At 37.1% G+C, this 19966-nt stretch overlaps 1 protein-coding gene and 1 long non-coding RNA gene across 2 annotated transcripts in view; one reads left to right on the forward strand and one right to left on the reverse strand.

Annotated features, from left to right (window-relative positions):
* Nucleotides 1–1748: 1748 nt before the first annotated feature.
* The window catches only part of LOC140509710 (uncharacterized), a 34210-nt gene continuing 15992 nt past the window's right edge, over nucleotides 1749–19966 (forward strand). Inside the window, exon 1 of the long non-coding RNA XR_011968889.1 lies at nucleotides 1749–1897. This is a non-coding gene — a long non-coding RNA (uncharacterized lncRNA). The remainder of the gene's footprint in view (nucleotides 1898–19966) is intronic.
* Nucleotides 9755–19966, reverse strand: part of ABCA12 (ATP binding cassette subfamily A member 12) — a 227690-nt gene continuing 217478 nt past the window's right edge. Inside the window, exons 49-53 of the mRNA XM_072617503.1 lie at nucleotides 19112–19215; nucleotides 16456–16548; nucleotides 14711–14816; nucleotides 12159–12296; nucleotides 9755–10147 (exon numbers count right to left, since the gene is read on the reverse strand). Of these exons, the coding sequence (XP_072473604.1) occupies nucleotides 10040–10147; nucleotides 12159–12296; nucleotides 14711–14816; nucleotides 16456–16548; nucleotides 19112–19215 (549 nt within the window). The 3' untranslated portion in view covers nucleotides 9755–10039. The remainder of the gene's footprint in view (nucleotides 10148–12158; nucleotides 12297–14710; nucleotides 14817–16455; nucleotides 16549–19111; nucleotides 19216–19966) is intronic.

Here is a 19966-nt window from a genome sequence, read left to right on the forward strand (position 1 = left end):
ATGGATAATTTTTTATTTAAGAAAATAATTGTCTTGTTCTGCTAATGTCTTCAAAATGCTTGAAAATGTTTCCTTTGCATTCTTATTTTCCACTATTGATTCACTGAGCAAATCTCCCTGCTCCCATTCAGAATATAGGAGATCCTCTGCAATAAGTGAGTTTTGTTCTCAATTTTGATTATTCATTCTGCTCACACAAACTATCCTAGAAGCAAATGCCCTTTGTTTTTAATAGGACATATGAGACTAGAGAATCAATTATGAAGCCAAGGAAGGATAGGTGGTATTATCTGGCTTCATGCAATCAGATAATACTAATTTCCTGTAATTTCTTTCTTGGCAGGTTAATTTGGGGGTAGGAAGTCTGGGGTGGGGGACACTAACAGATTCCCTAATTTAAAAAAAAATGACCTTCCAATATATTATTTCACCATATTAGAAGGAAGAAAACATTTGTGAAGCACTTACTATGTGCTAAACACTTTTACAACTATTACCTCATTTAATCCTCACAATATCCTTCCTATTGCAGGGGTGTTACTAGTACCCTTCTAGATGTTATTACCCTCATTTTACAGTTGAAGAAACTGAGGCAGAGGTTAAGTGACTTGTCTAAAATCACACAGCTAGTAAGTGTGTCTGAGGCCAGATTTGAACCTGATTTCAGGCTCAGCACTCTGTCCATTGTACCGCCACTTAAGGAAGAAAGGAAGGAAGGCAGGAAAAAAGGAAACAAATACTTATTTGGTACCTACTATGAGCTAAGCATTTTGCTAAGTACTTTATAAATATTCACTCATCTGATCGTCATAACAACTCTGGGATGTAGGTGCTATTAATATCCTTGCTTTACAGCTGAGGAAACTGAGGAAGACAGCGCTTAAGTGACTTGCTCAGGGTTACACACCTATTGAGTGTTTGAGGCCAGACTGCAATTCAGGTCTTCTGACATTACTCCCAGCCTCAAGCTAAGGTACCATCTTTAAGTTAATAAATTCAATAGACAAATGAATAACTTGATTATATACAGTGCTGTGTCATTTTCTTTAATCAGCTTAACTCTAGTTAAGATCAGTCCATGTGTTTGTCTCGGTGGCAGCTACATAGTATTGCGGTCCCTGGTCCTGGAGTCAAAAACACCTGAGCTCAAATCTGACCCCAGATGCTTACTAGCTCTTTGCCCCTGAGCAAGTCAATTAATGCCTTCCTGCCTCAGGGATGATAATAATAGCATCTGTCTCACAAGAGTGTTGTTAGGATCAAATGAGATAACACATTAAAATGTTTCTCAAGCCTTGAATAGCTATATAAATGCTAGCTATTACTGTTATCATTATCCCAAGGTAAAGCAGATAACCAGTATCCTTGCTGCCCTTTCACCTTGCCTTCCTAAAGTCTCTCCCCAAACTTTCTAGGTTGCTAGAGCTTGTACTTTGCAAGCACAGATTTCAAAGGCCCAGGGTCACCTCTATACCAGCTCGATACTTCAGAAGAGGATTTTGGTGGACTTTAAAATTAATGGAGTTCAAATTAATGAGGCTTAGGAAGCCCCTTTAAAACACCTTCGCTGGGGACAGGATTCATGCCCGTGTTATATCGTCTAACCCGATTATGATAAGCTTTTACTGCCTCTAGTTATGGTAGCAGCAGACATGATTTAGTCAGAGAAAAGTCTGACTCCGTGGACTTCTCCATGATACTATTCTCGGGGAGTATATTTTAACACTGTTTTCCTTTTGTTTACAGAAGAAGAAAAAAAAGAAAAGCTGCTTCCTTTCCAACAATTTGGGTGTCAATTTGCAAATTATAATTTGCTGAAATATTGCAATGAACTGTTTGCTTTTCTACTGGCAACAACTACAGAGATGAGAATATACTTTTGTGTTACCATTTCCTTGTAAGTAAACACTTTACTATGAAATCCTAGCTTTTTCTGGCAGTTCTTGCTCATGGATACAGTAGCATAACGTATTTAATTGAAATGTTAGGTAACGTATTGAAATGGTTCTTGGATCGAGCTGAGACAAAGCTTCTCCTGAAAGGAAAATTCAACATTAAATAATAGTCTGTAATATATATCATGAAAACAAGAAAATGTAGAGTAATTACGACAGAGGCAGATGGAATGTATATTTTGGAAAGTGTTTTGGTACCTAACCACCGAGTTAGGTAATAATAGAATGCTTCCAACGATTGTCCCGTCTGTGCTGGCAAGCCTAGCCACCGAACCAAGAATATAGTCCATATGTAGTAGACAGACGCCACATGAGATGAAGGAGTGGATTCATCGTCAGGAGGTATGGAGGCTCTGCTATTAGTTAATTTCACAACTCTATACAAAGCATAGGATCATAGCTCAAGAGCTAGAAGGGACCTCATTGGCACAGTGGATATAGTGCTGGTTCTAGAGACACCTACTGGCTGTTATCTTAAGCAAGTTACTTAACTCTTTTATGCCTCAGTTTTCTTAACTGTAAAATGGGAAAATAATAGCACTTACTTGCCAGGGTTGTTGTGAGGATAAAATGAGTGATTTGAAAAGTGCTTAGCATGGTGCCTGAAAGAGTAAGGGCTATATGTTTTGGGTCTGTCTGCCTCAAGTTTCTCCCCTTCCAACCTAACGTCCCTTCAGAGGTTTTCCTAAAGTAGGTTCAACCATGTCACCTCCCTACTTAATAAACGCCAATGCTCCCTATCTTCTCCAAGATCAAATGAAAACTGCTCCATTTGGCTTTCAGAACCTTTCCTTTAGCCCCCTTCTACCCTTCCAGTCTTTTTATGTATTACTTCCTAAGATGTACTCTTTGATCCCAACTAAATTCCCATCTCCTATAGCCTTGCTCAATCATTTTTCCCCCAGTGGTGTCCAACTCTTCATAACCCCATTTGGGGTTTTCTTGGCAGAGATGCTGGAGTGGTTTGGCATTTCCTTCTCCAGCTCATTTTATAGATGAGAAAACTGGGGCAAACAGAGGTAAGTGACTTGCCCAGTGTCACACAGCTAGGAAATGTCTGTGCCCAGATTTGAACTCATAAAGATGTCTTCCTGACTCCAGGTCCAGCACCAAGCCACCTAGCTGACCCACAGACTTCCCAACCCCTCTTAAATCTAGTGTGTTCCTTTTCCTATGGTTTGTCTGTACGTCTTTGTTTACTTGATATCTCCCTCATTAGATAGTGACCTCCTTGAAGGAGAACTGAGCACAGTGCCTTGTACACAGCAGGGCTTAATAACTGGTATATGACCATTCACCTAAGTGACTTGCTCATGATCACACAGATAGGAAGTGTCTGAGGCAGGATTTAAACCCAGGTCTTCTTGACACTGGCCACCTTAGCTTCAAACATTTATTAAGTAACTTAAATGGGTCAGGCCCTGTGTTAAGAATTTTATATATATTATATATAAATTAATATTTAATATTTTTTATTTATTAATAATTAAATATATAAATTAAATAATTATATATAACATATTTTATTTTATTTGTTTCTCACAACAATCCTATGTTGTTTATCATTCATGTATACTTATATAATTAAATATTATTTCATAAACATATTATATATATTCACATATAATAGTAGGTGCTATTACTTTCCCCATTTTAAGGAAACTGAGGCTGATAGCAGTTAAACATTTTTCTTAAGATCTCAGAGCTGATCTGAGGCTGAATCTTTGTGACTCCAGACCCAGGGCTCTATTCCTTGTGCCTAGATCTAGCTTCCTCATGAGCATAAGAAAGTTGAGAACTAGGCAAGAAAAGTGACTTGTCCAAGGCACAGAGGCAGAAAGTATCAGAATTTGAACCAGGTTGGTAAATGCAGTAGAAAGAATGAAGATTTGTAGTAAGAGTTACTGCATTCAAATCTTAACTCTGCTACTTACTACCTGTGTGAACATGAGGTCACAGGCTCCCTGGTCCTCAGTTCCTCATCTGTAAAATCATGGGTTATATTAAGGTCCCTTCCATCTCTGGGTCCTGTGATTCTCCAACTTCAGTCAATATTTTTTCTACTGTAATTTTCTGCCTCCCAAATCCCCTTTTTTCTCAGCCTCAGTTTCATCATTTGTAAAATCAGGACGATAGTAATATATATTGCCTGCCTCCCAGAGTTGTTGTGCAAAAAGCTCCTTGAAATTCTGTATAACTGAGTAACTATCATATCCAAGTTATGACTTTTGCTGCACTCACATTATTTGTCTCAGTGTTCCCACTTCTAAAATGGGCATAATCCATTCTGCTTCTCCTTTAGCAGGCAAAGTTTATTTTATGTAGAATAAATCAAATCTGTTTCTTAAATTCCTTGAGAAAAATCACCCTATGAGGCACTGCCATTACTAAAATTAATAGCAGCACCAAATGCACTGTATTTTTAATGATGTGCATCTTATCATGGAGCAGTAACATTTGAAATTAAAGTGTGGGCCACTAGCACATTTTTCCCCTAGCAATTAACTTTATCCTAGAATGTCTTAATTCTGAGCCTTCTCAAATGAGCATAATCGCAAGAAATATTGAAACAAAATCTTTGGATAAATTTCTGTATCAACACCAGACTACAAAAAAAGGAATAGTTTCAAATAGCGTAAAAATAATATGACACTCTGTTGGAATATTTATGTATTCTTTCTCACCCCCCTCGTCCCCCCTATTTATTTTGGGAAATGGAAATAAGAAGAATCACAATCTCAGGTGACTCGAAGAGCAATGGAAGAACACATGGTGATGATTTAATAAGTGGAAGCATCTTACCTATGATGACATGGGTCAGAGAAGGTACAGGAAAGGTAACATCAGGAACATATATGGCTAAAAGCCATCTGGCACAATGGAAGATGTGCTCCTTGGAGTCAGGGGTGGGGAACCTGCAGCCTTGAGGCCACATATGAACTTCTAATTCCTCAGATGTGGCCCTTTGAATCCAAGGATTGAGTCAAAGGGCTACACTTGAGGGCCAGGAGGGCCACATGCTCCCTGGAGGTCACAGGTTCCCCATCCCTGGGAGAAATAGGTTCAAATCCCACCTGAGGCATTTAATATTAATATAACCTAGAGTGTCATAGTCCCCCAGTACCTCAGTTTCCACATCTGTCACAGAAGGTGGCAGGATGGGGTATGTTGAACTATAAGACCTATAAAGTCTCTTCCAAAACTAAATCTAGGATTCTGTATATGACTGGTGCAGTAGTGAGAGTGAAGGATGACAGATGAACAAGCTAGGGTATGGTCTAGTCCTCCATTGTGGGACTACATTTTCTATGTACAATTTGCAGAAAACCTATGATGTCCTGCCTGGGTAAGATGAAAATATGATTATTGATCTCTAGATTTTTACCAGTGGAAGATTTTTACCACTGTTGACATTTATTGAAATGTTTAAGTATAAGTTAACAAGCCTTCTGCTTTCCTAGGGGCAGGAGTTTAGATCATAGATTTAGAAGTGGAAGGGATCATAGTGGCCATCTAATATAATATCCCTCCCTCATTTTACAGGTGAGGACACTGAAACCCAAAAGGATTAAGTTACTTGCCTTAGTATTACAGGTAGTATGTGGTAGAGGTGGGATTTTAACTCAATTCTTCTTACTTTAAATCCCAAATTTTTTTCTGCTGTACCATTATGCCTCTCCCCCTCAAAAAGAAAAAAGAAGGCAAACAGATTAGTATAACCTCTTTCTCTCAGCCCATGGCCCAAGAAGATGTAATCAATTAAAAGACTTTTATTGGGATTTTTTGTTTCTATGTCATCTTGATTTCCCCCTCTATCCCTCTGCTTCCTTCCTTCTGAAGAGCCATTGCTTATAACCATGACTTCTTTTTATAAAAGGAAGAAGGGTGAAAGTTAGCAAAATTAATTAATGTAGAAAAATGGATGTTATATATAATATTCCATGCCCATGAAACTTCTCCTCTCCTATACCCCACTTCTGGTACAGAAAAGGGGAAAGCAGCTTCTTATTGGTCTGCACTGGGGCTAAGCTTGCTCATTATACTTTTGTAACGTAATTTTGCCTGTTTTGTGGTGGTTGCTCATTCCATTTACTTGGCTGTAGTCGTTTTGTACACTGTCATCTTGGTTCTGCTTACATCCATTTGTATCATTCATGTAAGTCTTTCCATCCTTCTCTCTATTCATCATATCCATTTTTTTTTTTTACTGAACAGTAATATTCTTTTGCAATCACTTATGGTAAAATAACTTACATTGAACAATTAACAATTAATTTTGGTGATTAATTTCAATATTAATACTTTTCAGAACAATTGACCTTTTTTTTAAAGCTATGTCTCAGTTGATTAGGATCTACTTTGTTTCTAGTTCTTTGTTATCACAAAAAAGTGCTGCTATAAATATTTTAGTGCATGTGCGGAGCCTTTCTTTTTGTTAATGACCTCCTGCCTCCATTTTTAAATCATCAATAGGTTATCTCAAACAAGGTGAGAAGATGGGGTATATTCCTTGGAAGGAAGTAGAGGAGGTGGAGAACCATATGCATTGAAGCAGATCACCGTGGATAGAATTTCCCCATTCTTCCAATTTTGTTTTCTGTTGTATTGAGGTTACTACTTTAAGAGCAGGTTTCCACAGAAGAAACAAAATTTAGATACGTCTTTATAGGCAATTCAAGTAAATCAGATAAAGCAATTCCTTTTTGTGATCTTTATCTAGAAAGAATGTATTTATTTGGAGAATTGTGTCACCTCAGATCACTGGAAATGTTTTAGAAATATAGACAATTCAAAGCCTGGGTACTGCACAAGTGGTTTCCATATATGTTAATAAGCCATGATTTAAAAAAATATATATATCATGGAATTTCCCAATGTAAAGTAAAGAACTACATCAAATAGGAGACAGAAATGTAGAGATTCAGTTCTACCAAAACATTTGATTTGAAAATGCAAAGTTGTGATTGACATATTAATGAACAATTTGAACATAACTCGAATTTTTATTTTAAGTTGATTTTTGTACAGTTTCATCCAGTAAGAATGCAGAAAACTGCACGGCTTCACAACTCACAAGTTGCAACCTTTTTGAAACCTATTTCCACAAGCAAACTTCAGTTCTTTTTTTTCCAAATAAAGTGGGGTATTTATTGCATATCTATTGATGCAGTTGGAGCTATGGGTGGAGGAAGTTTGATCCCTACCCATGCACTCCATGCTCCCTATAGTCCATCTTTGCAGAGGCTGCCATCTCTCCATAGCTGTTGATTCTGCTAGTTCTTACGCATATGGGAACCTGGGTGTAAGCCATGCAGGAGCCAGAACAAACAGGAGCCATGGATGGCTCTACTGTTTCTTGTAGTATTTGTATGCATCTCAACCATTTGACATGCATAAGACTGTGCCACTGTTTTTAGTAAATTCCTATAATTTTTTTATGTCTGATGAAATTTTTGATGAGACAATAAAGAAGTGTTTAAGTTTTGTGCCCCTAATCTAATTTTCTCCAATGGTTTTTGTTTTGTGATTTTGTATAGTGCAGTGATTTTTAAGAATGCATGTGTCCATTAGAGCAGAACTGACAATATAGGTAAGACAGTGTCATTTCAGTAGCAGAGTAGATTTCAGTGCCTTGCCACAGGAATGCTAAAGGCTCAATGTTTGGGATTTTCACTACATCAATGCTGAATCACTGAAGAGTCCTTGTGGATTCCTCTTGGAAACTAGGGAAGAAGGAGAATGTCTCCTGATTTGGCCTCAACAAGGACCCCCAGGATGGGTGTATTCTAGATTTTAGATAGAACTCAGGAGAAATAATTTATAATATGGCACTGGCGTGAGATATATGCTCCTCATTATCTTTCCTCCTTCTCTCTTGTTATCCAAACTGCATCTTATGCTGCAGATATGCATCATGTCTTTCTGTAGAATTTCTAATTCTTCCTTCCTTCCTTCCTCCCTCCCTTCCTCCCTCCCTCCCTTCCTTCCTTCTTTCCCTTCCTTCCTTCTTTTCCTTCCTTCCTTCTTTCCCTTCCTTCCTTCTTTTCCTTCCTTCCTTCTTTTCTTCTTTCTATTTTTCTTTTTTCCTTTCTTTCTCCCTCTCTCCTTCTCTGTTTTCCTTCCTTCTTTTCTTAGTTTTTTCTTTCTTCTTTCCTCCCTCCCCTCTTTTTTCTTTCTTTCTTTCATTCTTTTTTTCTTCTCTTTCTTTCTTTCCTTCTTTCCTCCCTCCCTCCCTTGCCCCTCCCTCCTTCTTCCTTCCTTCCTTCTTTCCTTCCTTCCTTCCTTCCTTCCTTCCTTCCTTCCTTCCTTCCTTCCTTCCTTCCTTCCTTCCTTCTTTCCTTCCTTCTTTCCTTCCTTCCTTCCTTCCTTCCTTCCTTCCTTCCTTCCTTCCTTCCTTCCTTCCTTCCTCTCCCCTCTTTCTTTCTTTATTTCTTCCTTTCACAAACTAAACATACTGAAAGTTTCTGAGTTAATACCCAGACTTTTGGGAGATGCAGTTCAGAGACTCCCAGATACTTTTGGAGAAATGAGCAATTGGGATCCAGAAAAGCGAAGCTCTTTGCCTTATGCCACAGCTGGTAAACTATGGCACCAAGATGCAAACCCACATCTTTCATTTCTTAATATTGTGTTCTCCATAACCCCAGTCTTAGGGTCCAAGGTTCAGAGCTGGAGGAGCCATTCATTAGAGGTCTACTCTTCTTATTTTGCATGTGAGGAAACAAATCCAGAGAGGGTAAAGTCACCTAGGTAACAAGAGGAAAAAGTAGGATTTGAACCCAGAAACTCTTTCTCCAATCCCAGAATGCTTTCTACTGCACCACAATGTCTCCCAAGAACACATACTGAAATTTTTAAGATTGACGACAGAGCTTTCAAGCAAATCTTTCATCTTAACAATGCTTTGGTCCTGACAATTTTATTTTGGGTTCCTTAGTAGGCCTTTAGCCAACCTTCAACAATAGAAACAGCTTATGAGTCTTTGTATTTTGGGTTTTTTTAACTTCACGTTTATTAATTTTCAACACTGAAACAGTTGTGCCAACATTGGCATCCTTATATATATACAAAATGTTACACTGAGCAATTCATATATAGAAAACACCCTAATAGGGGACCTTAATAATAAGTATTATCAAGGATCCTGTCCCATAGCCACCTGTGTAATCTGACTCAGCTTGTACATTTTGGCTAAAAGTAATCTTTGAATGTGCCCTCCTTCCCCAAAGTTACTCCCTGGGCAGAGGTGTGCCAAATGGCTCCATCAATAGCTGAAGAAAACTGCCTGCCTGCAGCACATGAATTCTTTCCCAGTTTCCAGGCTCAGTATCTGCCTGGTTGACACAGCCATCTTTTTCCTGAAATGGTATCTTTTTTTTTTGGTCCCTAAGTCTCCTCATTGGCAAGGATGACAGGTAAGAAGTGGGTGTATATTCTCTTTACCACCAGGGTAAACTATTCTCCTATGCCCCATTCTTGCAGAAATATGTTTTTTGGTTGTAAGGGCAATGTATTCCCATTTATGATCAGGTCCAGGGGTTACCTATCAGTGCACAGTGTTGTGTATCCATTCTGTGACCACAGACTGGCATTGATGTGAATCTGATCCTCACTCAGTATGGATTAGAGTGGGTACGTTCTTTGGAGAAGACACCCAATCCTGTTGTTTTCTTACATTTGAGGTTCTTTGCAAGATATTTCTCTACCTCCCATTATCTCAAGTTCTCTTCTTCTACCCTGATTTGTGGACTGTTGGCATCTCTTATGCCTTATTTTAAACATTTAAATGAATAAGGGAAGATGTCATCACCCACCCTCAAGCAGCTTTGCATTTTATTTGAGAAGCTTCACAGAAGACATATGACCCTTCGTGTCTTATGTGCATACACTCATTTCAGTAGTGATAGTGCATGTGGCTTCTCAGACTCCACAGTTCAGTTACATTGCTAGTCTCGCACAATTCTAAGTTTTCATGCAACAGAACAGTTTAACACTAAGATACAATGTGGAAATGGCATCTCCAGTGGCTCTTTTTCATCATGGATGCATCATCAATGAGAAGGTGGGAATGAGTCATCCAGTCACTAGGACTCAGGGTGCTCATCCTGAGAATCTCCACTGATGCTAGAATCTTGGCTGCTCGTTTCCAAGTTCACATGGGCTTTTTGGTCCTTGGCAAAGTCAATGAAAACCTGATGTTTCAAAGGAAAGCAAATGGTTACTCCTTCTGCAAATTAGATAAAATGCAGTGGGGATACCCACAGAAATACATGAGCATAAGAAATTAGGCATGGTGTTTTTCCAAGAAAACGTAAGAGGTACACAGATATATGTTCAAGATACTTCACTTAGAAATTGTTTATCTTAACTAATAATAAAATAATTATGAATGTGTTATAGGCTATACCTAAAACGTGGCCTAGTCCAGCAGGTCTGAAGTTTTTCTTGTTTAAAATGCAGATGGTACTTGTTAACCATAAATAAGCAATTAAAATTAATATTTTAAGTTTAAAAGCATGTACAACTAGAATTGAAAGGATGTCAATTAAAAGTAAATCACGAACTGAAGGAGGAACCAGTCGGAGCCTATCTAAACTCAGACCATAGCATATAATTTTTATATAATAGGCTAATTAATTAATTAAATTTGGATTTTCTAAAATGACTGTTTGCCAAGATGATTCAAAAGGACCCAGGCTTTATCTTCCCACTTGTTTATATCCCTGGAGGAAATTTCACCAGGGTCAAGGGTCAGTTTATATCTTAATATTTCAATATTATTTCTTTCCTTCAATCAATCAACCAACATCTATTAAGCAAAACCAAGTCTTTCACATTTTTTAAAACTTCATTATGCTGGCTAATGCTGTGGGTTTTTTGGGGGGGAAGGAGTAGGTAGGGTGTTGATGCTGAGGGAAGAATGAAAGGTCCTAGATGAAAAAACACAAATTAAACCTCAAAGTATTAAATCAAAATCTCCTATGGAAAAAATGAAATGAAAGCTTCAGTAATTTGTGTATCCCTTGAGGATAAAGGGAAAGTCAGAGACTGCTAAAAAAAAATCCAGGGGTATGGGTTCAATTCAATTTATAAAAATACTTTTTGAATGCCTCCTATGTATAATGCACTGAGGCACCAGACTGTACTCATAAAAACAAGTGTGATACTTGAAAATTAAAAATTCATTTTCCATCCTCATTTTCATGATGGATCCACTGAAACTCTCCATAACAGTGAGCTGGGCAAGTTATACTAAGTTAAAAGGAAGCAAAGGTATTGAAGGCTGCTCTATGAAGCCCTTCCTTGCACCAAGACAAACTCTTTGCAAAACCCCAATGGATTCAATCTTGCAAATCTATCCAAATTTGGATGAAGATTCTGTTTCGATATCCCTGCCTACACTATTGATTGGATTTCACCCCATAAATGTGGCTGGTAAGATCATTTATTTTGGAATTCTAGGGAGTGGAAACTTAAATAAAGCATTGACTGGAAGTCCAATTGTTAAGTTGAATAAAAACTTCTTGTCAGTTTGTTCAGGTATCTGCTCACTCTTCTTTGATTCATTTGTTCATTCAACAAATATTTGTTTTATTGTGCCATGTGCTGTGCTCATCCGTAGAGGAGATGCAAAGATAAAGGATGGTTTTTAGTCCTCAAGAACCACATAACCTAATACAGAGATATGTTTGAACATATGAATGTTAATGATTATACAAATTAGATTATAAATTCAAAGGAAGAATGCAAACTATTATAAGATGTAATTACAGATCACTTCCAGCTGGGGGGAGTCAGGAAAGTTTCATTAAGGACATGGCATTTAAGCCAGATCTTGATGAGTAAGAACAGTATAAATGCATAGACATAAGAAAAGAGGAGGAATGGTGAGTATTCTAGGCATAGGAGACTTACTTACCTAAGGAGAAGCATTTTTAGAACTGAAAAGTCATCCATTGTCCATTCCATTAAAGAAATAATTGCTTTCATATAATTAAAAAAAAAAACCCACAAACAACTTTACCCCAAAATTCAAATATAAATTGATCAAAATCTGTGCTGTAACTTGTGGTTACAAAGATACTGGTCTAATTAAAGCCCTATTCTATTTCATTAAAAAGTTAAAAATGGAACATTCAACAGCTAACTTTCATATCCAACAGCATGTGAAGCTCTAGGGATAAATCACAATATTTCTCTTACCTCTTCCAGAGTTGTCTGACTCACTAAAAAGTTGGTGATATTTAAGGCAGCCTTGTTTGTTTCTAGCAGATCAAATATGTTTGCTACTCCTCCTGCTGTGATTGGCACGTGATACTCCAGCATACTAAGATGTTGATCCTGTGGGAATCAAAGGAATAAAATGTACTTTAGGATGTCAGATTGTATTGACTTGTCTAGACATAATATTATCAAGGGCTAAGGAAATTGAAGACATCCCCCCCATTCCCTCAGTAAATGACATTGCTGAGTAAATATTGACTATATTATAAAATAACCGTGCACAAAGATGAAATGAACATTTTCATAAAATCTAGAAGACAAAAAGTAAAATGAAAAGCTAATGAAAATCACCAAGTGTTCTCTATTAACTTTCCGTAAACATTCATTTCAAGATCTTATAGACATCATTTTTAGAGCTATCTTTCTATGAGAATTGTTCAAAGTTGCTGAGAATTAGAAATTTCATGTTGCCTTGTTTTTGTCTCTGTCAACACTAGATTTTTTTCAAGTTTAGGGTAGGACAGCTACTCTGGTTATATAGGACAAGTATTTTATTCTAATTGAACAGATAAAGAAAATTGAGACTCCTGTTTTTGTAAAAAGGGACCTTTTCAGCATTTAGTATTTTCTCAGAACAGAATCTTGATTCCCAGTCCTAGACCAAACTATATTTCCATAATTCCAGACTTTTCTTTGCAGATATCTTAAATCATCTGACAGAACTGCATTAAGAAACAACAAGAAAAATGTCCTATAAAAGCTTCCTTACTTCTTTCACGCATGGACAATACTATAGTTCCTCTTGCCTGTATTACTTTCAACACTTAAGACCAAGTCCAATTTCTCATACTCCCTCAGAATGCTAGTACATTTTCATTTTTTATCAGTAATGAATCTTCTTCAGATGGTTAGATATTCATTCATTTTCAAGATCTATAAGTCAATAAGGATACAACCAGACTACTTTGAAAATCCCCTTTAGCAAGTAATGAAACTTAGATGATTATCTGAAGCAGAGTCACCTTCCTAAGACTATATATATATAGCTAGGTATGTGTGTATGTATGTATGTAGGTATGTATAGCACACACACATAGATTGTATGTATGTATAGTATGTATAGTGTATATATGTATAGTATGGAGATCTAGGTAGTACAGTAGATAGAGTTCCTGGCTTGAAGTCAGGAGCACTCTTATTCCTGAGTTCAAATCTGCCTCAGACACTTACTATGTCTCTGACCCCGGGCAAGTCACTTAACCCTGTTTGCCTCAGTTTCCTCATCTGTAAAATGAGCTGGGGAAGAAAAGGCAAACCACCCCAGTGTCTTTGCCAAGAAAACCCCAAACAGGGTCATAAAGAACTGGATACAACTGAAAAATGACTGAACAACAATAACAACATATGAATCATATATAGATATAATATATCTGAATAGTATGTGAGTGTTCATCCTTTGTTGCCAAAGAAGACCATGCCATCAGAGAAATGATGACATGACTTGCACTTGACTTTGTTTTGAGTGAAGGAGGGCTGTGTAGGTCACCAGCCTCACTTTTACTCCAGAGCCATCTGAATCCAGTGACCAGATATTCATCAGGATGACTGGAGACAACCTAGGATGAGGCAAGTGGGGTTAAGTGACTTGCCCAAGGTCACACAGCTAGTGAGTGTCAAGTGTCTGAGGTGAGATTTGAATTCAGGTCCTCCTGACTCCTGCAGTGGTGCACTATCCACTGAACCACCTAGTTGCCCATCTGAATAGTATATGTGTACTTTAATACACACACATCCATGTATATGCAGTTATATAGTCATATACATATACATATATGTGTATTGTTGTTGTTTGGTTTTTCAGTTGTGCCTGACTCTTCATGACCCCATTTGGGGCTTTCTTGGCAAAGACACTGGAATGGTTTGCCATTTTCTCTTCCAGTGGATTAAGGCAAATAGAGGTTAAATGTTTTATCCAAGATCACACAGCTAGGAAGCCCTTGAGGCTGGATTTGAACTTAGTTCTTCCTGACTCCCAGCCCAGCAACCTGACTGCCTCCATATGTATATATAGATCTACACATATGTGTACACACAGAAACACACACATATACATTAATTAGATATTATATATGCATGCAAACTAAGGCCACAATCACCATCCCATATCCTGATATCTTCCCTTTGCCTCCAGTGGAAGGATTAATATCAATTTTTACCACAAGCTGAAAACTCTGGCTTCCACACATTTGTGAAAATATTTATTAGATGATATAAATACTGATAGTTTCTATTCATAGGGCTTTACAGCTTATAACCTGTTCTATTCATGACAGCTTTATGAGGTCAAGTATCATTATTCCCATTTCGCAGATGTAGAAACTAAGATTAAGTGGCTTCACCAAAGTCATACAACTTGTCAATGCCAAAGCCAGGACTTCTGACTCTGAGTCCATGCTCATGTTTAGCTTATTCACTCCACCGCCAAGTCTATATCCCATTTGAAATCACCTTTTTTTCAATCACCTATTTACCTTTAGATATGTTTTCGGGAAGTGTAATTGCATGAACTGTGTCAGAGCTTCCATGCTTGCTCTACTGCTCTTAAAATGAATCTTTACAGTAAATCCTCTTCCAAATCTAGAAGAAAAAAATTGGAAAATGTTATGTGAGCAATGTTGTGGTGAAATCTTTTCACTGGAAAACTAGGCAATAATCAATGATTTAATAGTTTGCAAACTGACCACATTTTTCCTTTAAATTTTTTTCACTTTAAAACAAACAAACTAGATTTTGATCTGAAAAAGATTCTAATGACATGATTTTAAAAATTTATCTACACTGACACACAATCATAATCTTCAAATAAAAATTACATTTAGAAAATATCAATATTTTACAAAACTCGACTTTTCTATGTCAGTTTTAGAGTTAAGACACTTCTAATTTGAAGGCAAATTAGTGACTCGAGAGGCACATCTCTAGACATCCAGTAATTCCACCAGTAGAGGAAGTTAAAGTAGCTTTGTTCTTTTTTCTTCAATGAATAATGACTTCTTTATTGGACTTTTGGAATTATATGACCCACAAATGGTGACTCCTTACTATTTCCCTTTATCTCATGGAGGGGCATAGAGAACATTTGAAAGCAGAATTAACCTCTTTCTGGGAATGTCCAACACTGTATCCTTCCTGCTGTGTTGACACCCTTCTCTTAACCCTTGACCTTACTTGTTCCCAGCTCTGTATCTTTGTTGCTATTATCACTTCCAATCAAAATAAACACCAACTAAGCTGTCTCTAGGGATATAACTCTTAACAGAAACAGCATGAACAATAAACTCCACAAAGCCAGGACAGCTTCTAGGGTCCTTTTTGATCATCCTTCTCTCTGGTGAACACCATCTTATGCTATAGGAAGGCAGTGTTGTTATAAGATAGGGTAGGAAGAAATATCCTGAAATATGATTTTTACATATATGTATATATGTATATGTACATATATATGCATACACATGTATGTATATGCACATATAAGTAAAAATAATAGCAGGCAATATTATATAGTACCTTAAGGCTTGCAAAGCACTTTCCAAATATTATTTGGCTTTATTTTCACAATAACTCTGGAGGGGTTATTCCCATTCAACAGTTGAGGAAACTGAAGCAAACAGAATTTCAGTGCCTTGTTTAAAGTCAAACAGCTATAAAGTCTCTGAGCTCAAATTTGAATTCTTGTCCTCCTGACTCCAGGTCTGGCACTGTGTGCTACAATACCACCTAGCTTCCTGCCTACATACATACATTAAAGTCTCTGGCACTCATAGGTTAGCAATTTTAGTACAATTTAGTATTAATAAGGCTCTTTGTGTGTTTATTTCTACACATGAGATTCCCCCGCTCCTTACAAGCTTTAAATGTATTTGTCAAAGTTCAACTCTACCTGAGTTAAAAATAATAGTGTAAACGCCTTAGTCTGCTTCCTCAGTACACACACACACACACACACACACACACACACATATTTGCCTCAAATATATCATGAAAAAAACAAATCTCTATAAGCTTTGGGTGTTCCCTATTGTCAGATATTAAAAGTAAAATAAATCCAAAGCAAGTATTTTTAAAATTTTAGAAGCAGGTATTAATTTCTTTCAAATGATTGGTTTTCCCATTCTGTTTTCTCAATTCATTGTATAATAGGCAACTGAAATAATCCTTGGAGCAGAGCCCAGCACATATCTTGATCTATTTAAGAAACAATCTATTGGTTATTAACCTGCTTTTTATGTGTTGTAAAGAACCAATGCATTGGAACCTTCCATTCACCATAATGGCCAATCTGGTACAGAGGGCTTCACATTCTTCCATGCTGAAAAACAAAGTGGAAAAATCTTCAGTTTGTTATAGCAGAGATACAATTAAGTGCTCAACTTAGATTATCTGTATCTTTTAATGAGCTAAAAAAATAATGACTTCATTATTAGACTTTTGGAATTGTGATGATTTGCCCTGCTATGTTGACCACCTTCCTCTTAATCCATTATTTTACTTGATCCCACCTTTGTGCTTTTGCTGCTGTCATGACTTCCAAATAGAATCTGTCCCTGATTCTTCTCATGAGTCTATTAGTTCTTTCAATACTTGCCAATTCATTTTTTCAGAGCTTTCCCCAAAGAATTCTTTTGTATCTCCCCTCTAACTTTTGCCCTTCCCAATTTAAAATTTCATAGTAGCTGAAGGAACTATAGTATCTTGATCCCCTGAGAGAAGACATCCATAGCCCCGATATCTCATTGGGATCAGGTCTTCCTGTGCCCTGCAGATTCTTGATTCCCTAGGAAGTGAACATGAATATGGAGAGGCAGAAGCAGACCTTTATTAAGAGATCTAATATTAAAGAATTAGGGGAATGTGGATTTGGGTCACAAAATCTAAGGTGCTTTGTTCAGGGACAAAGGTTTATAGGCAAAGCTATGCTAGGAGAGTAATCTTGAGTCACCAATGAATATAGCAGAATAAAAGAGAATAAGGGTAAAGGATGGACTGTGTTTTGGAGTGATATTGTCATAGCATGTGCCAAAAGACAGAGGCTAGGGTGGGGTAGGGAGAAAGCACTGTCTTCCATGGCAGCACCTGGAATCTGCCCTTGGTGCTGAAGGGGATTTCTTTTCTCTTCTCACTGTTTCAGTTTCCTTCCCCATCTTCCAACATAAGTGGAAGATCATTGTCTCTGGAGTCAGAGGACTTGTATTCCAATACCTCATTAGAAACTTACCACCTATGTAACCTTGGGCAAGTTATTAACACTCTCTGTACTTCAGTTTCCTCATCTGTAAATGAGGACATTTGACTAGATGGCCTCTGAGATCCTTTTCAGCTCTAAGTCATGATCATATGATCCTCTTTCTTTTCCTGTCTCCCCTATTTGTTTCAAAATCTATTAATTTAGAAACAATATTTTGGTTGAATTTTATTGGTAGAAAGCCAAAAGAGAGCCATGGCAACTATGAGACTTATGGAGAGGTTTGGTTTCTAGACAGAACTTTCCTCTATCCAGTTAATTATTATGATTATTAATACAGGAAGAGGCCCCAGGCAGCAGGCTCAGGATCCAATAAGGAAAATAGTTTTGCTAGCATTTCTGAAGCAACAATGATTACTTTGTATCCTCAAATTAATAATGGTAGTAATAATAATAATATTAACTGACATTTGTATAGAGCTTTAAGGTTTACAAAGCTCTTTACAAATATTGTCTCATTTTAGCTTTATGCAATTCTGGGCACTAAGTTATCCCCATTTTACAGATAAGAGAACTGAAGCAGACTAGGTTAAGTGACTTTCCCTGAGTCACATAGCCAGTCAGTATGTGAAGTCAGATTTGAACTCTGGTCTTCTTGATTCCACATTCAGTTCTATTCAGTGAGTCAGATCACTTTCCAGGAGTACCTTCTTTTGTTCAATCATTAAATACAGGGAGAAGGGAACACATTTAGTGTTCTGGGATCTCTTTATCCCTGGCTCTTATGAGAAAGAGCCAATTAAACCTACATTGACTGGTCTGGTGCTGATGGACAGCTCATCTAATTAAGTGGAAAAAGAAAGTTGAATAGTTTCCTTCCTTAAATTCCAACCTCATCCCATCATTTAAAATGAATAGAATAACTATTTTTAGAGTGGTCCTCTTTGTACAAATTTCTGCATTTAATACTGGATAGTAGATTACTAAATATGGGCTAAAGACACTTTGGGGTTAGGGGGGAACAGATATGTGATTTTATTGCTGTGGGAAATTCCCAGATAGAATGTTCCATACATTAATGCAGATCAACATTTGTTTCACAACTTCCAGTCTGAGATTCAACATTCTGAAGTTAAGTGGGGTGTTCAGGTTCACCCAGCCAGTATCTCAGAGGCAAGATTTCAACCTAGGTCTTCCTGACTTCAAGGTCAGCTTTCTATTCTCTTTTCCACGGTACCTCAAGCAGCCTTCTCCATAGTTTCAAAGTTTATGAGTATGGTCTTAGCATATAATTACTTTATGTTAGAGAGTATGTTATCCACATCCACTTTAAATCTAGTCTTTAAAATTATTCTTAGGTTTACACTACATACTTATTTTAGAAACTACAAAGCAAACATCAAATTTAAACAGATGGTTAGTCTAAACAAATATATAATTAAGTTTAAAAAGATGATAGCTTGGGTCTTATATCTCCAAGGTGATTTTAGGTCCCTATTTTAAAATCTATCACCACATGCTTCCTAGCACACTGCTGTGCATATATGAAAAGCAGTCAATGAATTTTTATTGTTTTAATGAATTATAAATGTTATAACTGATTGTTTTCCTGAATATTATCATGAGGATAGATTAAAGAATTTAAATTAGATTTAAGATTAGATCTCCAAGTTTCTACAATGCAGTTTACCTGTGAGAAGTAAGTATCACTGAACATTTGTTTTGTACTTCTTCTGAAATAATCTTCCAGAGATGTCGTTTAGATTTAGGATCCATTCCAGAGCTTGGCTCATCCTTAATAAAAAAAAAATCACAAGAAAAAGTAATTAATCAAATTAATTAATTTTTGGATGAGATGCCTTACATGAATCATCACCACATCTGGCTTCCCTAGACCTGAACTCCCTTAACGAGGTCCTGTGACTAACTCATTTTAGGTTCCAGAGGCTTGTTTTTGCAGCTGTCAGAAAGCACCAAGATTAATCATTTTAAATTGTTGTTCCACTCCCCAAAGTGACTGTGCAAAAATGACACCTTGTTACTCTACACCTGCCTCTTCTCTTTCTTTGGTCGAATTTCTACTTCATTGCCCGACAAAATAAGGTTGGCATTTTCTCCCTGCATGGTCAGGTCCAGATCTGAGGGCCAGAATACCAGGCTTTGTCCCCATATCACATGGTCTGAGCCAAATTGTCAGTCCACTTCTGAATGCAGAGCTATTTATTACTGTTTCTGTGTAACTCTGTGGTTGCATCAGAAAGAAATGGGATGATGTGTGAAAGTGTCTGGAAAGGTAATGAAACTTTGGAAGGATAGTCATTACTGCTTCCCAATTACAATCTGGAAAGATTTTTTTTTTTAATTCTGCATTATTTATTGAACTATGATAATTTTGATAAAAATAGCGCACATTTGCCTAGTGCTTCAGAATTTATACAGCACTTTATACAGCAATGTCCCTTTTGAGATGGGTAGAGTAAGTATTATTATTATGTGCCAGGCAATATAAAATATTACCTTTATTTTCAAAATGAGGAACATTTGG

This window comes from Notamacropus eugenii, chromosome 6 (assembly GCF_028372415.1).
Source record: "Notamacropus eugenii isolate mMacEug1 chromosome 6, mMacEug1.pri_v2, whole genome shotgun sequence".
In the NCBI taxonomy this organism is placed as follows: Eukaryota; Metazoa; Chordata; class Mammalia; order Diprotodontia; family Macropodidae; genus Notamacropus; species Notamacropus eugenii.